Source organism: Argopecten irradians, chromosome 13 (assembly GCF_041381155.1).
Source record: "Argopecten irradians isolate NY chromosome 13, Ai_NY, whole genome shotgun sequence".
Classification (NCBI taxonomy): Eukaryota; Metazoa; Mollusca; class Bivalvia; order Pectinida; family Pectinidae; genus Argopecten; species Argopecten irradians.
In genome coordinates, this window is record NC_091146.1 from 10,934,421 (window position 1) to 10,951,399 (window position 16,979).

Here is a 16,979-nt window from a genome sequence, read left to right on the forward strand (position 1 = left end):
CTACTTGTTCTAGAGTTTTGCATAGATTGTAACCAAATTTAGCCAGAAACATCCTTGGGAGAAGGGGAATAAAGTTTGTATAAATTTTGGCTCTAACCCCATGGGGGCAAGAGAAGCGGGGCCCAATAGGGAAAATAGAGGTAAATCATTTAAATCGTTTCTAGTCCTAGAGTTCTACATGGATTGTAACCAAAATTTGGCCAGAGACATCCTTGGGGGAAAGGGAATATAGTTTGTATAAATTTTCGCTCTGTCCACCCAGGGGCAGGAGGGGCGGGCTCAATAGGGGAAATAGAGGTAAGTCCTTTAAATCGCTAATAGTCTTAGAGTTCTGCATGGATTGTAACCAAATTTAGCCAGAAGCATCATTTGGGGAAGGGGAATAGAGCTTGTAAAACTTTTGGCTCTGACCCCCTGGGGGCAGGAGGGGATGGGGCCCAATAGGCAAAATAGAGGTAAATCATTTAAATTGCTACTAGTCATAGAGTTCTGCATGGATTGTAACCAATTTTAGCCAGAAGTATCATTGGGGGAAGGGGGATATAGCTTGTATAAATTTTGGCTCTGACCCCCTGGGGACAGGAGGGGCGGGGCCCAATAAGGGAAATAGAGGTAAATCATTTAAATCGTTACTTGTCATAAAGTTCTGCATGTAATCTAACTAAATTTGGCCAGAAACATCCGTGGGAGAAGGGGAACAGAGTTTGTATAAATTTTGGTTCTGAACCCCGGGGACAGGAGGGGGCAGCTAGGGCCCAATAGGGGACATAAGAGGTAAATCATTTAAAATGCTACTAGTCCTAGAGTTCTGCATGGATTGTAACCAAATTTGGCCAGAAACATCCTTGGGAGAAGGGGAACAGAGTTTGTATAAATTTTGGTTCTGAACCCCGGGGGCAGGAGGGGGCAGCTAGGGCCCAATAGGGGATATAAGAGGTAAATCATTTAAAATGCTACTAGTCCTAGAGTTCTGCATGGATTGTAACCAAATTTGGCCAGAAACATCCTTGGGAGAAGGGGAACAGCGTTTGTATAAATTTTGGTTCTGAACCCCGGGGGCAGGAGGGGGCAGCTAGGGCCCAATAGGGGATATAAGAGGTAAATCATTCAAAATGCTACTAGCCCTAGAGTTCTGCATGGATTGTAACTAAATTTGGCCAGAAACATCCTTGGAGGAAGGGGAACAGAGTTTGTATAGATATTGGCTCTGAACCCCTGGGGGCGAGAGGAGCGGGCCCCAATAGAGGTAAAATCCTTTAAATCGCTACTAGTCATAGAGTTCAGCATGGATTGTAACCAAATTTGGCCACTAATATGCTTGGAGGAAGAGGAATAGAGTTTTATATAAATTTTGGCTCTGACCCCCTTTAGCAGAAAGAGTGGGGCCCAATAGGGAAATTAGAGTTAAATCTTTAAATTCCTTCAGAAAATATTACTTGGCATAACAAACCAGGTGAGCGATACAGGTCTTCTGGACCTCTTGTTAATCTATATTTTTGCTTACATCCGAAGACATCCAAGATCTTTATAATTCGTCGTTGATTTATAAATTATTAAGTTTGTTGGACTAACGGATAATATGTAAGGCACAATATGTAACTGTCTCGGGTTTGATCCGATTAATGATATATATCTTGTTTATTTTTGTTAATATCTTTTAATATTTTATAACATCGTATCAGCCACAGTAACCGAGTGTTTAAGAGGTAAACATGTTTTAATGACAAATACAGTATTATGTTCAATAGCATTTACCTTATATCCCTGAAATGAAATAGTGTCCAGAATTGTTTTCCCGTTTTAGAAGGTGTACACGATTGAGAAAATGGATCTGTAGTCCAAATTTGGCGCATTGTATCTTTGAAGTTTTATCAAAGTTTCTAAGACTCTGCGAAACTACAAGTTTTAAGTATACATACTATAAATGCGCCGCAATTAGAGGATATCTAACAAGTTCTCATGGGAAAGGTACAGAGATATGTTGATAATGCATGCATTGTTATGACCCCTCAATCCGTCGAAGTCGTACTGCGAGTACGAATCTCTGTTGATATTAGAAATAGGTACTGCATATTTTTATTTGTGATGACATGTTGTCCTAAATGCCATATTTACATTACAGTGTACACGTCCTTCTTTCACATACAAAAAGTACATGTTCTTTATATCACACACGCACACACACAGTACACACGTGTTATATCACACACAAAGTACACACGTGCTATATCACACACACACAGAGTACACACGTCCTATATCACACACAGTACACACGTCCTATATCACACTCATAATGGGCACACGTCCTATATCACACACTTACTCAATATGTCATCATATATATTATACTATTAAGTACTTACGTGGATCGTCTCTTTGAGTGGAAGATTTTGATGATGTACCGCCAACTTCGGCTGTTATTGACAGATTCTCTTTTTGCCCGTCTTTATCCTCACAAAGCCTAGGTGATGTATGTTTACCTTTGGTCACTGATTGGTCGTTCTTTTCATTTATCTCCTCTTCGGAAGATGTAGACATCGCGAACCCTTTGTGTGTCTCACCCGACCAACATTCTGCGATCTGTACTACCGTAGTAGTTCCGGTATCATCGGGACTTGGTTTTGTTCGCAGCTGTTAGTGTCAAAATCGCAGACGGGATCTCTGACAATTGGATTTTCCAAACTTATAGACGATGCTGTAGAAACAATGAGAAAATATATTAAATAAAGCTTAAAACAATGAGATATTTAAAATCCTATTGATTTGAAATAAATATCTTAGATATGATAAATGATTCATGTAGAAGGTAGGTATTCTAAGGTTACTTAACGCAAAATGTATCTCAAACACGGCACACACGTGCTATATTATACTTAAAATACACACATCTTATATCAAACACACACATTTTGCTATATATAACGTCACAATCACACAGTCAACTGTTACATTACCTGTTATTATCACAAATGTCATCACACACGTCATTTATCACACAGTGTGAAATAATTCCCCTATCTTTACAGTTTTACGTGTCTGCTTTTACGTATCACATTTTATCAATGACCGTATCACACTTTACTTTGGATCTCACACTCCACTTTATATCACATGTTTACTCAAACAAATTTGGTCTTAATGTTACATGTTTATATATCACACTTTACATCACACACTCAACAATGGGGTACTATCACATAATTGACTAATGGTTTTATCTTTATATCACACACTCAGACAATGGGGATTCTTTAACACCTCAAACTTTATATCACGACACATCACACAATGTACTAATCACACACCGTATATGTCTATATCACACACACTACCTGGGGCTATCACACTCGTGGACAGTAATCGTAACACTCTTCACATATATCACACACAGTAAGTACATGTCCTATATCACACAAAGGTACAGTCACACAGTCCCTGTATATCACACACACAGTATGGGACATACGTCCTATATCACACACACAGTACTACACACTTTATATCACACACAACAAATGGGAACACAGTTCGTTATATCACACACTGTGACACACACCCTATATCACACACGTCACAAGACATAATGTTGTATATGTTTACACATGTACACACGTCTTCTGAACACACAGACACACAACCTGGGATCACACGTCCTATATATCACACACACAAAGGAACACAATTGTCTATATCAACTTGCACAACAACACACACCTTTAACTGTCTTTATACACACACAGAAGTCATACACATCAAAGGAACACAGTCCTATATCACACACACAGTACACATTATATCACACACAAGTACACAGTCATTATATCACACACAACAGTACACATGGGTCCTATATACACACACAAAGTACACAGTCCTACAATCACTTGTTACATCACACAGTCTGTATATCACAGTCACACACACAACACACGTTACACGTCCTATATCACACACACAGTCAAAGGAACACACGTCCTATATCACACACACAAATGGGGCTAGGTTACACACATCTCTATATATCACACACACAAAGGTACACAGTCCGACTATATACACACACAAAGTACACACGTCCTATATCACACAACACACACAATGGAAACACACATCGTATACTCTATATATCACACACAAAGTACACACGTCATATACACATCACACACAGTAACACACTCTATATCACACACATCACAGTACAATGGACACACAGTACAGTATATCCTATCATCACACACACAAGTACACACGTCATATATCACACACACAGTACACGTCGTATATCACACACACAGTACAAACACTCCTATACACATCACAAAGTACACACGTCCTATATCACACACACACAAGTACACACGTAATATATCACACACACAAATTACACAGTCACGTCCTATATCACACACTCAGTACACACATCACACAGTATATCAACACACACAGTCCCTTATATACACACACAATTCAGTACACACACAAGTCACTATATATCACACACACAAAGTACACAGTCCTATATCACACACAAAGTACACACGTCCATATATCACACACACAGTACACACTGTCCATATATCACACACACAAATACACACGTCCTATATCACACACACAACAACACACACATATCGACATATCCACTATATCACACACACACTCACACACACACACGTCCTATATCACACACACAAGTACACATCAGTACACACACACAAATGGACACACACTAGTACCACACACACACGTATATCACACACAAATAACACAAAGGTCTATATCACACACTTTACACTATCTAATCCACACTCCATATGTCCATATCACACACACAACACACACTACTGTTACACAAACTGTCCTCATATCACACACACAGGACACACACTGTATACACAGTACACACTGTCCTTATATCACACACACAAACACACAGTACTATACCCATCACACACATATCACACACAGTCCTATATATCACACACACAGGTACAAAACACACGTCAGTATATCACACACACACATGGGGCTACTGTTACAATACACAGTAACACTATCAGACACACACACACTGTTGTCAAGTCACACACGTCCATTATCACACACACACACAATACTGTTATCATACCTCACACATATCACACACGTCCAATATCACACACACAAATTTTACACACGTCCTATATCACACACACAAAGTCACACACGTAACATATCACACACACATTACATCACTCAGTCCTATCACATATCAACTTTTAAGTACACACGTCCTATAATCACACACAAGTAACACTCAGTATATCACAACACACACACAGTCTATATCACACACAAAGTAACACAGTCGTATCCTATATCACACACAAAGTACAACACAGTATCACGGGGCTACACACACATTGTATACATACAATGTCCTTTTTATACACACAAGAACACACATATATCACACACATACACACATATCACACACACACAGTACACATATATCACACACACACAAAGTATACACGTACGTCCTATATCACAATTCACACAGTACACACACAAAGGAAACACACACTGTTTATATCACACATGTCACACACACAAGTACACACACACAATACACATGTCTATATCACACACAAGTACACAGTCATATATCAATAGTACACACAGACAACGTCCTATAATCACACGTAGTATATCGTACATCATATCACACACAAAGTAAACACACGTCCTATATACACATCACAAAGTATCACACTGTCACATATCACACACACAGTAACCAGGTATATCATCCTATATATCACACACACAAACACACACACGTCCTATATCACACACACACACATACGTCTGTTATATCACACACAAAGTACACATATCTATATCACACTATATCACACACAAATACACTCACGTCAAGTATATCAGTATATCTTTATATCACACACACATACACACAGTACAATATATCACACTTCACACACAAAGGATACACACAGTCAGTATATACATCACATAACAGTACACATGTCCTATATCACACTACTGTATCAACACGTACGTCACTAATCTGTGTATCAATGTCTTTACATCGTACATCACTATATCATGTAGACACACGTCACTATCGTACAATCGTACACACACAGTCTATACATATGTCACACACACACACAATGAACACAGTTACATATCTTGTCATATCACACAATCAACACACACTATATATCACACACAATACACACGTCATATATCACACACAACATACACACAGTTATCAGATACACATACACACAGTATCACACACTGTATATCTATATCACACACAAAGTACACAGTCATTATATCATACACACACAAGTACACAGTCCTATATCATGTGTATACACACAGTACACATCAGTCTGTTATATCAACACACACATATCACATGTTATTAACACACTTTATACACACACATGATCACGTTATATCAACACAAAATGTACACAGTCATTATACACAATGTATCACACATGATGATATAACACACTCAGTATACACAATGTCCTACATCACACACAAAGTACACTCAGTATATCACTATGTTACATCACACACACACGTCAGTATATCAACATCACACAACACACACTGTACACACGTCTAATATACACATATGTCACACACATCATAAGACACAGTAAGTCGACTTTATCACATAGTACACACGTTATACACACACAACAGGTACACACAGTCAGTATATCACACACAACACACACGTACTATGATCACACACATACAATACTGTTTATATCACACACAAAGAACACACGTCAGACAATGGGGACAATACTATCACACACAAGAACACAGTCATTATATCACACACACCATTTAAAAAACACAAGTATCGTACTGTCCTATATCACACAACAGTACACAACGTCCGATACCACACACCAGTATATCACACATCATCACACACAAATATCACTGTCAGTATATACACACACACAGTCACATCTTTATATCACACAGTACAGAACAATTAACACAAAATAATACACACACGTATATATCACACACACAAAGTACTGTTAGACGTCCTATATCACACACACACTCAACACGTCCTATATCACACACACACACACAGTACACACTCCTATATACACACACAAAGTACACACAAAGGAACACAGTTGTATATCACATGACTACATCACAAATCAACACGTGGGGTATATTACACACAGTACACACTGTCCTAATCACACACACAGTCAGTACACAACGTACTATATCACACACAGGTACACTTCATATATCACACACAAATACACACAATATATCACACACAAGGTACACACGTCCTATATCACATGACACATAGTCACACACGTCCTATATACACACACAGTACACTCGTATATTATGCACCATATACACACGTATATCACAACAGTATACAATGGGACACACGTCGTATATCAATGTCATATCACACACAGTACACACGTCCTATATCACACACAAAGACATATCACACACACATCACACACAAAGTATCACAGTCACAATACACACACAAATCACTACTGATATCACACGACACACCTCAAAGGTACACTATAATCATCACACAATGATATACACACGTCCAATATATTCACACAGTCTTAGTATCACATCTTTTAGTATCATACACACGAACGCCCAAATCACACAAACACATGTCATATATCACACACACAGTACACTACGTCTTTATATCACACACAAAGTACACATATATATCACATATGTTACACACAACCTTTAATCACACGTTCTATATAACACACACACATACATACATTTATCCAATATCACACACAAAGTACACACAGTCCTATATCACACACACAAACACACGTCCTACTAATCACACACCAAGTACCTCAGTCTATATCACACACAAAGTACACACGTCCTATATATCACACAGGAACACACGTGTTATATCACAAACACATACACAATCTATATCACACAAGTAACACACACATGTATATATCACACTGTTACAATGGTATTACACAAGATCCTTTATATCACACACACAACACAGGGGTATACACACAATGTATCCACATATTACACATCAGTACACACGTCCTATATCATAACAAGTACACACACGTCCTATATATATCACAACAATAGTACACACAGTCCTTTATATCATCACAAGTACAAAAGTACACACGTCCATATCACACACACACAAATCTGTATATCACACACACACTGTTATATCACACAATAGTACTAACTGTTGTCTTTATAGGAACACTCTATATATCACACACACACAGACTTCTATACACACTGTCAGTATTACATAGTACACACGTCTCTTATATCACACATAACACACAAGTCCTTCTTTCACACATAACTCCATTACACACAGTCGGACATACACAATTATCTATATCGTTGTCCACATATCATTCACACACATACACACACTATCCTATACACCACTATACAGTAGTACACCCGGTATCTTTATGACATGGGTATCACACACTTGGTATATGAATCACACACTGTATACATACAGAATCGTTTATATCACACATCATGATCACAATAGTACACACATTTAACAGAAAGTACACACTTACTACTGAACACATCTGACAACACTATATCATAAACGTCATACACACAGTACTGAGAAATAGCTATAACTTACTCACAATATCACACAGTCACACAGTGCCTACACTGTACATATACTCCTATGTTTATCACACAACACAATTATCACACTTGTTACATAATGAATATCACACACTTTATATCACAGTCTTATATCACAATTACAACCTGTTAAAGTACTCCTATTTATATCACACACATCAGACAATGGGGCACACATTACACACGTCACTGTAATATATCACACACAGTAACAGTCCTATATACATCGTTCACACACGTAACACTCTAGACAACACACGTACATCGTATACACACACTTAAATACACCACATCAGACAATGTTACTGCAACATCGTACACCTACACACTATATCAAACACCACATTGGCGGTACACATGTCAGTCTATATCACACACAAAGTACACACGTACCTGATCTTTATCACACACATATGTAGTATACACACACATATCAACCAACAATGGAATTTACACACGTCCTATATCACACACAGAATACAGATAACGTCCATACTGTTTATACACGTGTTCCTTTATAACACACACACTGTCAGTATCAACACACTGTACACACGTCCTAATTTATACACTTTTACAAATACACACACCAATATCACACACATATCACACACATGTATACAACACAGTCTCTTTATATCACACACTCAGTACATCACACACACACTGTTACACACACGTCCATATATCACACACAAAGTACACACGTCCTATATCATCACACAAAGTACACACGTCTTTATATCACACACAAGATACACACGTACATAATCACACACAAAGTACACACGTCATATACATCACACAAATGTACACACACGTACCTATATATTTATATCACACACAAATCACACACGTTCCTATATCACACACACAGTACACACCATTATACCACACACACACAGGATACACAACTGTCGTTATATCAATCCTCTCATATCACACACAAAGTACACACGTATAATCGTATCCACATATCACACACACACACAACATCACTGTTACACATACCTCACACTTTAAATCACACACAACACAAGTCACTATATCCTTCCATATCACAAGTACTGTTTTGTTACACACGTACTTATATATCACACACAAAAACACACAAACACAATTCCTATATCACATTATATCAAAGTACACACACGTCTTTATATCACACACACTCAGTACAATGTCTATACATCACACACACAATACACAGTCCATACACACAATAGCACATAATCACATCATATCACACACAAATTCCAATATCACACACATTCACATCTGTATATCTCATATCACACACACACAAAGAACACACCTCATATATATCACACACAAAGTACACACACTATGTCACACACATCGTACACACAGGTATCATATATCACACACAAAGTACACACAGTCACATATACACACAAAGTATGTCACACAACACTGTACTATTTCACACACACAAGTACACACACGTCGTCCTATAGTCACACACAGTAGTACACACATCCTATATATCAAAACAAGTACACACGTCTATAACTACATCAAAGTACACACACCTACAATATACACACACACACAAGTCCTGTATTCACACATTGTATACAAACTATCAACACAGTCATGTCTTTATCACATTACACTTTATTCAACACACACTTATATATTGACACACACGTCTATTCACACACACAAGTATCACACAGAGTAGTCCAATCTTAATGTTATATCACATCACAATTTCTTCAGTCTTATATCAACATCAGACACACAAAGGAACACATTTTATCGTATATCACACACAGTATCACACATGTTAATCAACAACAGATACAGCGTATTACCAATCTCATCACACACAGTAGTTTATATCACACACAGTCAGTACTTATCACCAATGTTCATCTACTCCACACATAGGTCACACAAAGTACACACAGTTATTAATCACAATTGGATTTTCCATACACTGTCACATCAACACGGGGGCATTAGGAACACAGTCTCATATCAATATATCACACACAAACACTAAAATGATGAGAGTACAGTATATCGTATCCTTTTAAAGGACACACACTCATACAAATAACACATGGCAAATGTTTACACCTACACTTTTATAGGTAACACAGTCAAATATCACACACATTCACATACATCTTTATATTACACCAAAAAGGGAACACAGTCACATACAATATATTCACACTAAAAACACACACAGTTACACATCTGTTGTACACACCTCTTTAATCACACATGTATACACGTGGGGCACGTACTTACACTGTCACACACAAATACACACATATCAATGTACATTACACACACACAAAGGAACACTTGTAGTCACACATCAATGAAAAACCCCACAAAGGAACACACAGTCTTATGTTATATCAATTTTGTTTTAAACATGTTGAATATCACAATAGTGTATGTTATCACACATGTATCAATCATACACACTATAACACTGTTGTTTCGTCACACACTGTATATTACTATCACACACAACAATTAACTACATATCGTATACCCTTTATCACACTCAAGACACGCCACACTGTTATACACATGTCCTTTATATATCACACACTCACACACACAGGAACTACTATATACAAGTACACACACATGTCATATCACACACACAAAGTAACACGTCAGTCCAATCACACACAGTACAGTAACACGTCCTATATCACACACACAAAGTACACACGTCCTATATCACACACACAAAGTACACACGTCATATATCACACACACAAAATACACATGTCATATATCACACACACAAAATACACACTATCCTATATCACACACAAGTACATGTAACGTCCTATATCATACAATCACACATTACACACGTCTTTATATCACACACACATAACACAACACATATATACACACATTACACACTCCATTATATCACACACACAGTACAACGGTCCTATACACACATCAGTACACATAGTCACACTCACTATATCACACACACACAAAGGTACACAGTCATATCACACAACACACACAAGTTACATCACGTTATATACACTCATATCACTTATAATCGTAATTAGATATACACACACACTATTCTCATCAACACACAGTAAGTATATCTGTACACATCACAAATAACTCTTGAACACAGTCATATCACACACATTCACACAATCACATGTATACAAAGTCTATATCAACGTACACCTCATATATCAACACACATAAAGTACACAGTCTTTTTATCACACACAAATACACACACATCCTATATCATAACACAAACAGTACAGTACACGTCACATATATCACACACACAGTATACACATGTCCTATATCACACACAAAGTGTACACAGTCAGTATAAATCACTCACACACAAAGTACACACGTCATATTAATTCAATCACAAACACACACGTCCTATATCACACACAGTCTATCACACACACAAATGTTACACACACAAAAGTACAGTCTATATCAATATCACACACAAAGTACACAAGTCCTATATCACACACAAAGTACACACGTCCTATATCACACACACAAAGTACACACGTCCTATATCACACAACTACATAGTACACACACTATGTATATATATCACACACACAGTACACACACGTCCTATATCAACACACACAAAATCTGTCACACATCTGTTACATCATAACTACTTACGTATCACATTGTCTTTACACACAGAGATTTGTTATGATATACCACACGACACACGGCTGTTATATGACACACACAAATGGACACACGTCTTATATCAATACATTGAAAGAACACACGTCTATTTATCTTATCACACACAACACAGGATCAGTTACAATGTACACACACAAAGGAACACACGTACAGTATATATCACACACACAGAACACACAGCGTATATCTTTATACACACACAGTACAGTTCCACCTATTATATCACAACACATTACACACTGTCAGTATTACACATACACGTGGAATCGTCATATGGACATCACACACAATGGACACACACGTATTATCAATCACACACACAGAGATACACAGCTTTAGAAAAATATCACACACACACCTACACAGTCACTAATCACACGTCCTAATATTCACACATTTCTATTCACACAGCTCAGTACTCTTTAAATAAATCACACAAAGTATACATTCTTATACTTTTATATCACACACAAAGTACAGGTAGTTATATCATCATGGTTATATACGCAAAATGTCTACATCACATGACAGTACACAGTCCTATATAACACACACACAAAAACACAGTTCTATAGACCATACATTCTCCACATAGGTACACACTTCTATTATCACACAGTAACATGTTTAACATGTATCGTGACACACGTTCTATATCAACACGTCTTGACACATAAGGACGCAAATACACACAGTCGACGGTCTATTTTATCACACATATTTATGCTACACACGAATGAAAATACAGTCAACACAGTACATATCGTATATATCACACAATATTTTTATTTTGTATATATTTATATCACACACACAAATGTTGACAGTATTATACAATGTAACTGTTTAATCAATGTTATTGTTTAGTGTATGATAGACAACTTATATCACACACAATGGTACACACATCTTTATATCACACACAAAGTACACACGTCTTATATCACACACAAAGTACACACGTCCAATATCACATACTATACAAACACACATGTCCTATATCACAACCCAAGTACACACGTCCTAACATCACACACAAAAACACACGTCCTATATCACACACACAAAGTACACAGTCCTATATCACACACACAAAGTACACACACGTCATATATCACACACAAAATACACACGTCCTATATCACACACAAAGTACACATACACACGTCCTATATCACACAACAATGTACACATGTCACATAGTCATATATCATCACACACAAAGTACACACAGTCATTATATCACACACACATACACACACGTCCATATATCACACACAAAGTACACACGGACCGTCCCTAAATATCACACACAAAGTACACACGTAGCATTTATATACACACACACAAAGTAAAAACGTCTTATATATCACACACAATGCACAACATACACTATATCACACACAGCATACATGGGACACACGTCCTTAGATGTCACACACAAATCTGTCAGAAATAGGACGTAAATCCTAATCAAACACACATAACAAACAAACACAATTCCTATATCACGCACAAAAGACAAGTCTATATACACGTCATATATCAAACATAAAGTAACTATTCAGTCCTTATATCACACACAACCTACATTACATCCTATATCATACACACAAAGAATACACACGTCCAATACTTCACACACAAATTATACAAGTCCTATATCACACACAAAGTGCACAAAGTGCTATGTCACACACACAGTAGTACACACAAATATATTTGCACACAAAGTACACACGTTACCTATATCACACACAACATAGTTCACATCATCCAAATCACACACACACAAAGTACACAGTCCAATATCACACACAAAAGTACACACAAGTCCTATATCACACACACAGTACATTACAGTCCTAATATCACATACACAAAACACACGTCCTATATATCAAACATAGTACACATTTCCTATATTACAAACAAAGTACACACGTCCTATATCACACACACAAATCTGTCACCACATCTGTTATATCATGAACTACATACGTGGATTGTCTTTATCATCGGGAGATTTTGATGATATACCACCGACTTCGGCTGTTATTGACAGATCGTCTGGTGGACCGTCTTTATCTTTGATCATTGAGTAGTCCTTCTTTCCATTTATCTCCCTTTTTTCTTCGGAAGTTTTAGACAATGAGGACTCTTTGAGTGTCTCACCCGACGAACATACAGCGATCTCTACCACTGCAGTATTTCCGGTATCTTCGGGACTTGGTTTTGATTCGCAGCTGTTAGAGTCAGAATCGGAGTTGGAATCTTTGACAATTGGATTTTCCAAACTAACAGGCGATGCTGTAGAAAAAAATGGAAAATACATTAAAAAAGCTAAAATAATGATACATTTAAATTCCTGTTGATTTAATTTAGAAATAAAATCTAGGATAGATAACTTATTTTCATGTAGAAGGTAGGTATTTCATGCAATCTTATTTGAAAAACCAGATCCTTCTAACCAACTTCCGATCTAATATATTGATTCTGAGAAAATACCGATTAAGGTCATTGTTCGGATGACCTTTATACCACGTGTATACTTCAGATTCAAATGCATTTTTCTGCACGTTGTTCTGACCAATTTAACAACTGCCCATTTTCCTCGCCCGCAACATACACATATCGATTAGCTTTAATTGTGATCTTTGGCGCGAGATGACTACGTACACGGAAATAAATTCTGACAGATTTTTCATACTAATTCTTTCCCCTGAAATTCACTGTCAAAATTTTGCCAGCAGCAATTTGATTGTAGGCTTCATTTTCAAAGGTCACATGGACATGACCCCTAATGGAATTTCCTCAGATCCTCTTATCTAACCATAGTGATAATAAAGGATTCTGTATTTTTAATCAGATGGTAGTTTTCATAGGTTACGTAACGCAAAAATCTATTGTCTCAGTGACTGACACTATACTAACGCTCTACCGAGAACTAAAAATTAAATTTATGATACCATACCTCTCATATAGTTTTCCGTCCGGTGTAGTGATATGAACGACATCTTAACGTAATGACTCAATGATGCTGTTTTTTAGTGGCGTAATTGGAATAGCTTATCCGAATGAAAAACCCCAGGTTTTTATGCTTAACTTGAAACAATATTTTTTAAATTTGTATTTTAAACATGTTGAAATATTCAATATGTAAACATATATGATATAGTAATATAGATGTTTGAGTGTTAGAGTTATACTAGGACTCATTCACAAAATGATCCCGTCCTTAACCATACCTCAAAACTACACACGTCTCTATCACACACAATGTACACACGTTCATACATCACACACATAAAAACACAACGTTTTAAATTAGCGACGAAAATTGAATGAACAATCTCAACATATTTCCTTCTCATTAACTTCCGAAGGTATAGATTATTTCAGAACATTACGACTGTTTTATCATCGACGAACTATACAGCGAACTGTAGCCATACTTGTGATTAAAGGCGCCATCGGAACGCTAGTGTGGTGATTCGGCTGGTGTTGTGGTATCAAGTCGCTGTCTGAATCTCTGACAGAGCGATCTCTCGCGATACTTGCTAGAACAGGAGACTAGCTGTAGAGGAAGCCACTATAGTCACGTGAGCAAACAATATTTAATCCACTTCTGGAACAATCCATCACACACGGGGTAATTGATTATGTCTGTTAACCGGTGAGACAAGTAACCGAACACATATAAAAGTATAACAAATACTTCTCCGTAAAAAAAAAAAATTTTCCGTCTTTCATTGCCCGTTATATCTTATTTTAGTCGAATATTTCAATATTCTCGGGAACTTGCAATTTTAGCTCACCTACGACCGGACGGGCCCGATAATGCTTCTTTATGGGTGCGACGTCCGTCTGTCCGTCCCTAAAACAATCTGAATTAAAAACAACTTATCCTTGTTAACACGTAGGTTATTGAATAAGTATTGGACATTATTAAGAACAACATGTATGGATTTGGTTACGTATTTTGGAGAGGTGGGTCCCAGTCGGCGTAAATATCAGTCGTGTTACACTTAAAATAAATGCAATACCTGCCCGTGCTCTTCCATACACACAAAATCACAAAAAGCAGTTTTTTTTTTGATTATGTTATTTTTACCACCAAAAGTTATAAACATTTTTTTGAGAAATATAATACTTACAATCGCATAAGTTTTTTTTAGTTTTACACATACAAATAAAAAGGCTTAAACTGATTTTTGACAGTACAGCCCAAAATTATTATGAATCACATCCTACAGTGGAGAGTAAGTTAGAACCAACCCAATCAGACCATAAAGACAATCTTAATAAAATACAGCTCCACTTTTAACACTAGCCCTTGAGATAAAATGCCCATTAGGGGCTCATGTGTCCCAGTGTGACCTTTGAACAATGGCCAATCAAATTGCTGGCTGGCAAACATTTCTTGACAGTGAAAATCAGGGAGACGAAAGTTTAGTTTTGAAAATCTGTCAGAATTAATACCGTGTACGTAGTACATCCAATCGCCAAGAGTA

The 16,979-nt window shown here is 37.1% G+C and overlaps 1 protein-coding gene and 1 long non-coding RNA gene across 4 annotated transcripts in view; one reads left to right on the forward strand and one right to left on the reverse strand.

Moving 5' to 3' along the window:
• Positions 1 to 2,695, reverse strand: part of LOC138305450 (uncharacterized) — a 39,744-nt gene extending 37,049 nt beyond the window's left edge. For all 3 annotated transcript variants that reach the window (XM_069245681.1, XM_069245682.1, XM_069245683.1), the window contains exon 1: positions 2,367 to 2,695. In XM_069245681.1, coding sequence (XP_069101782.1) covers positions 2,367 to 2,541 — 175 coding nt within the window. In that variant the 5' untranslated portion in view covers positions 2,542 to 2,695. The remainder of the gene's footprint in view (positions 1 to 2,366) is intronic.
• Positions 1 to 16,979, forward strand: part of LOC138305978 (uncharacterized) — a 285,191-nt gene that overhangs the window by 43,960 nt on the left and 224,252 nt on the right. The window lies entirely within an intron of this gene.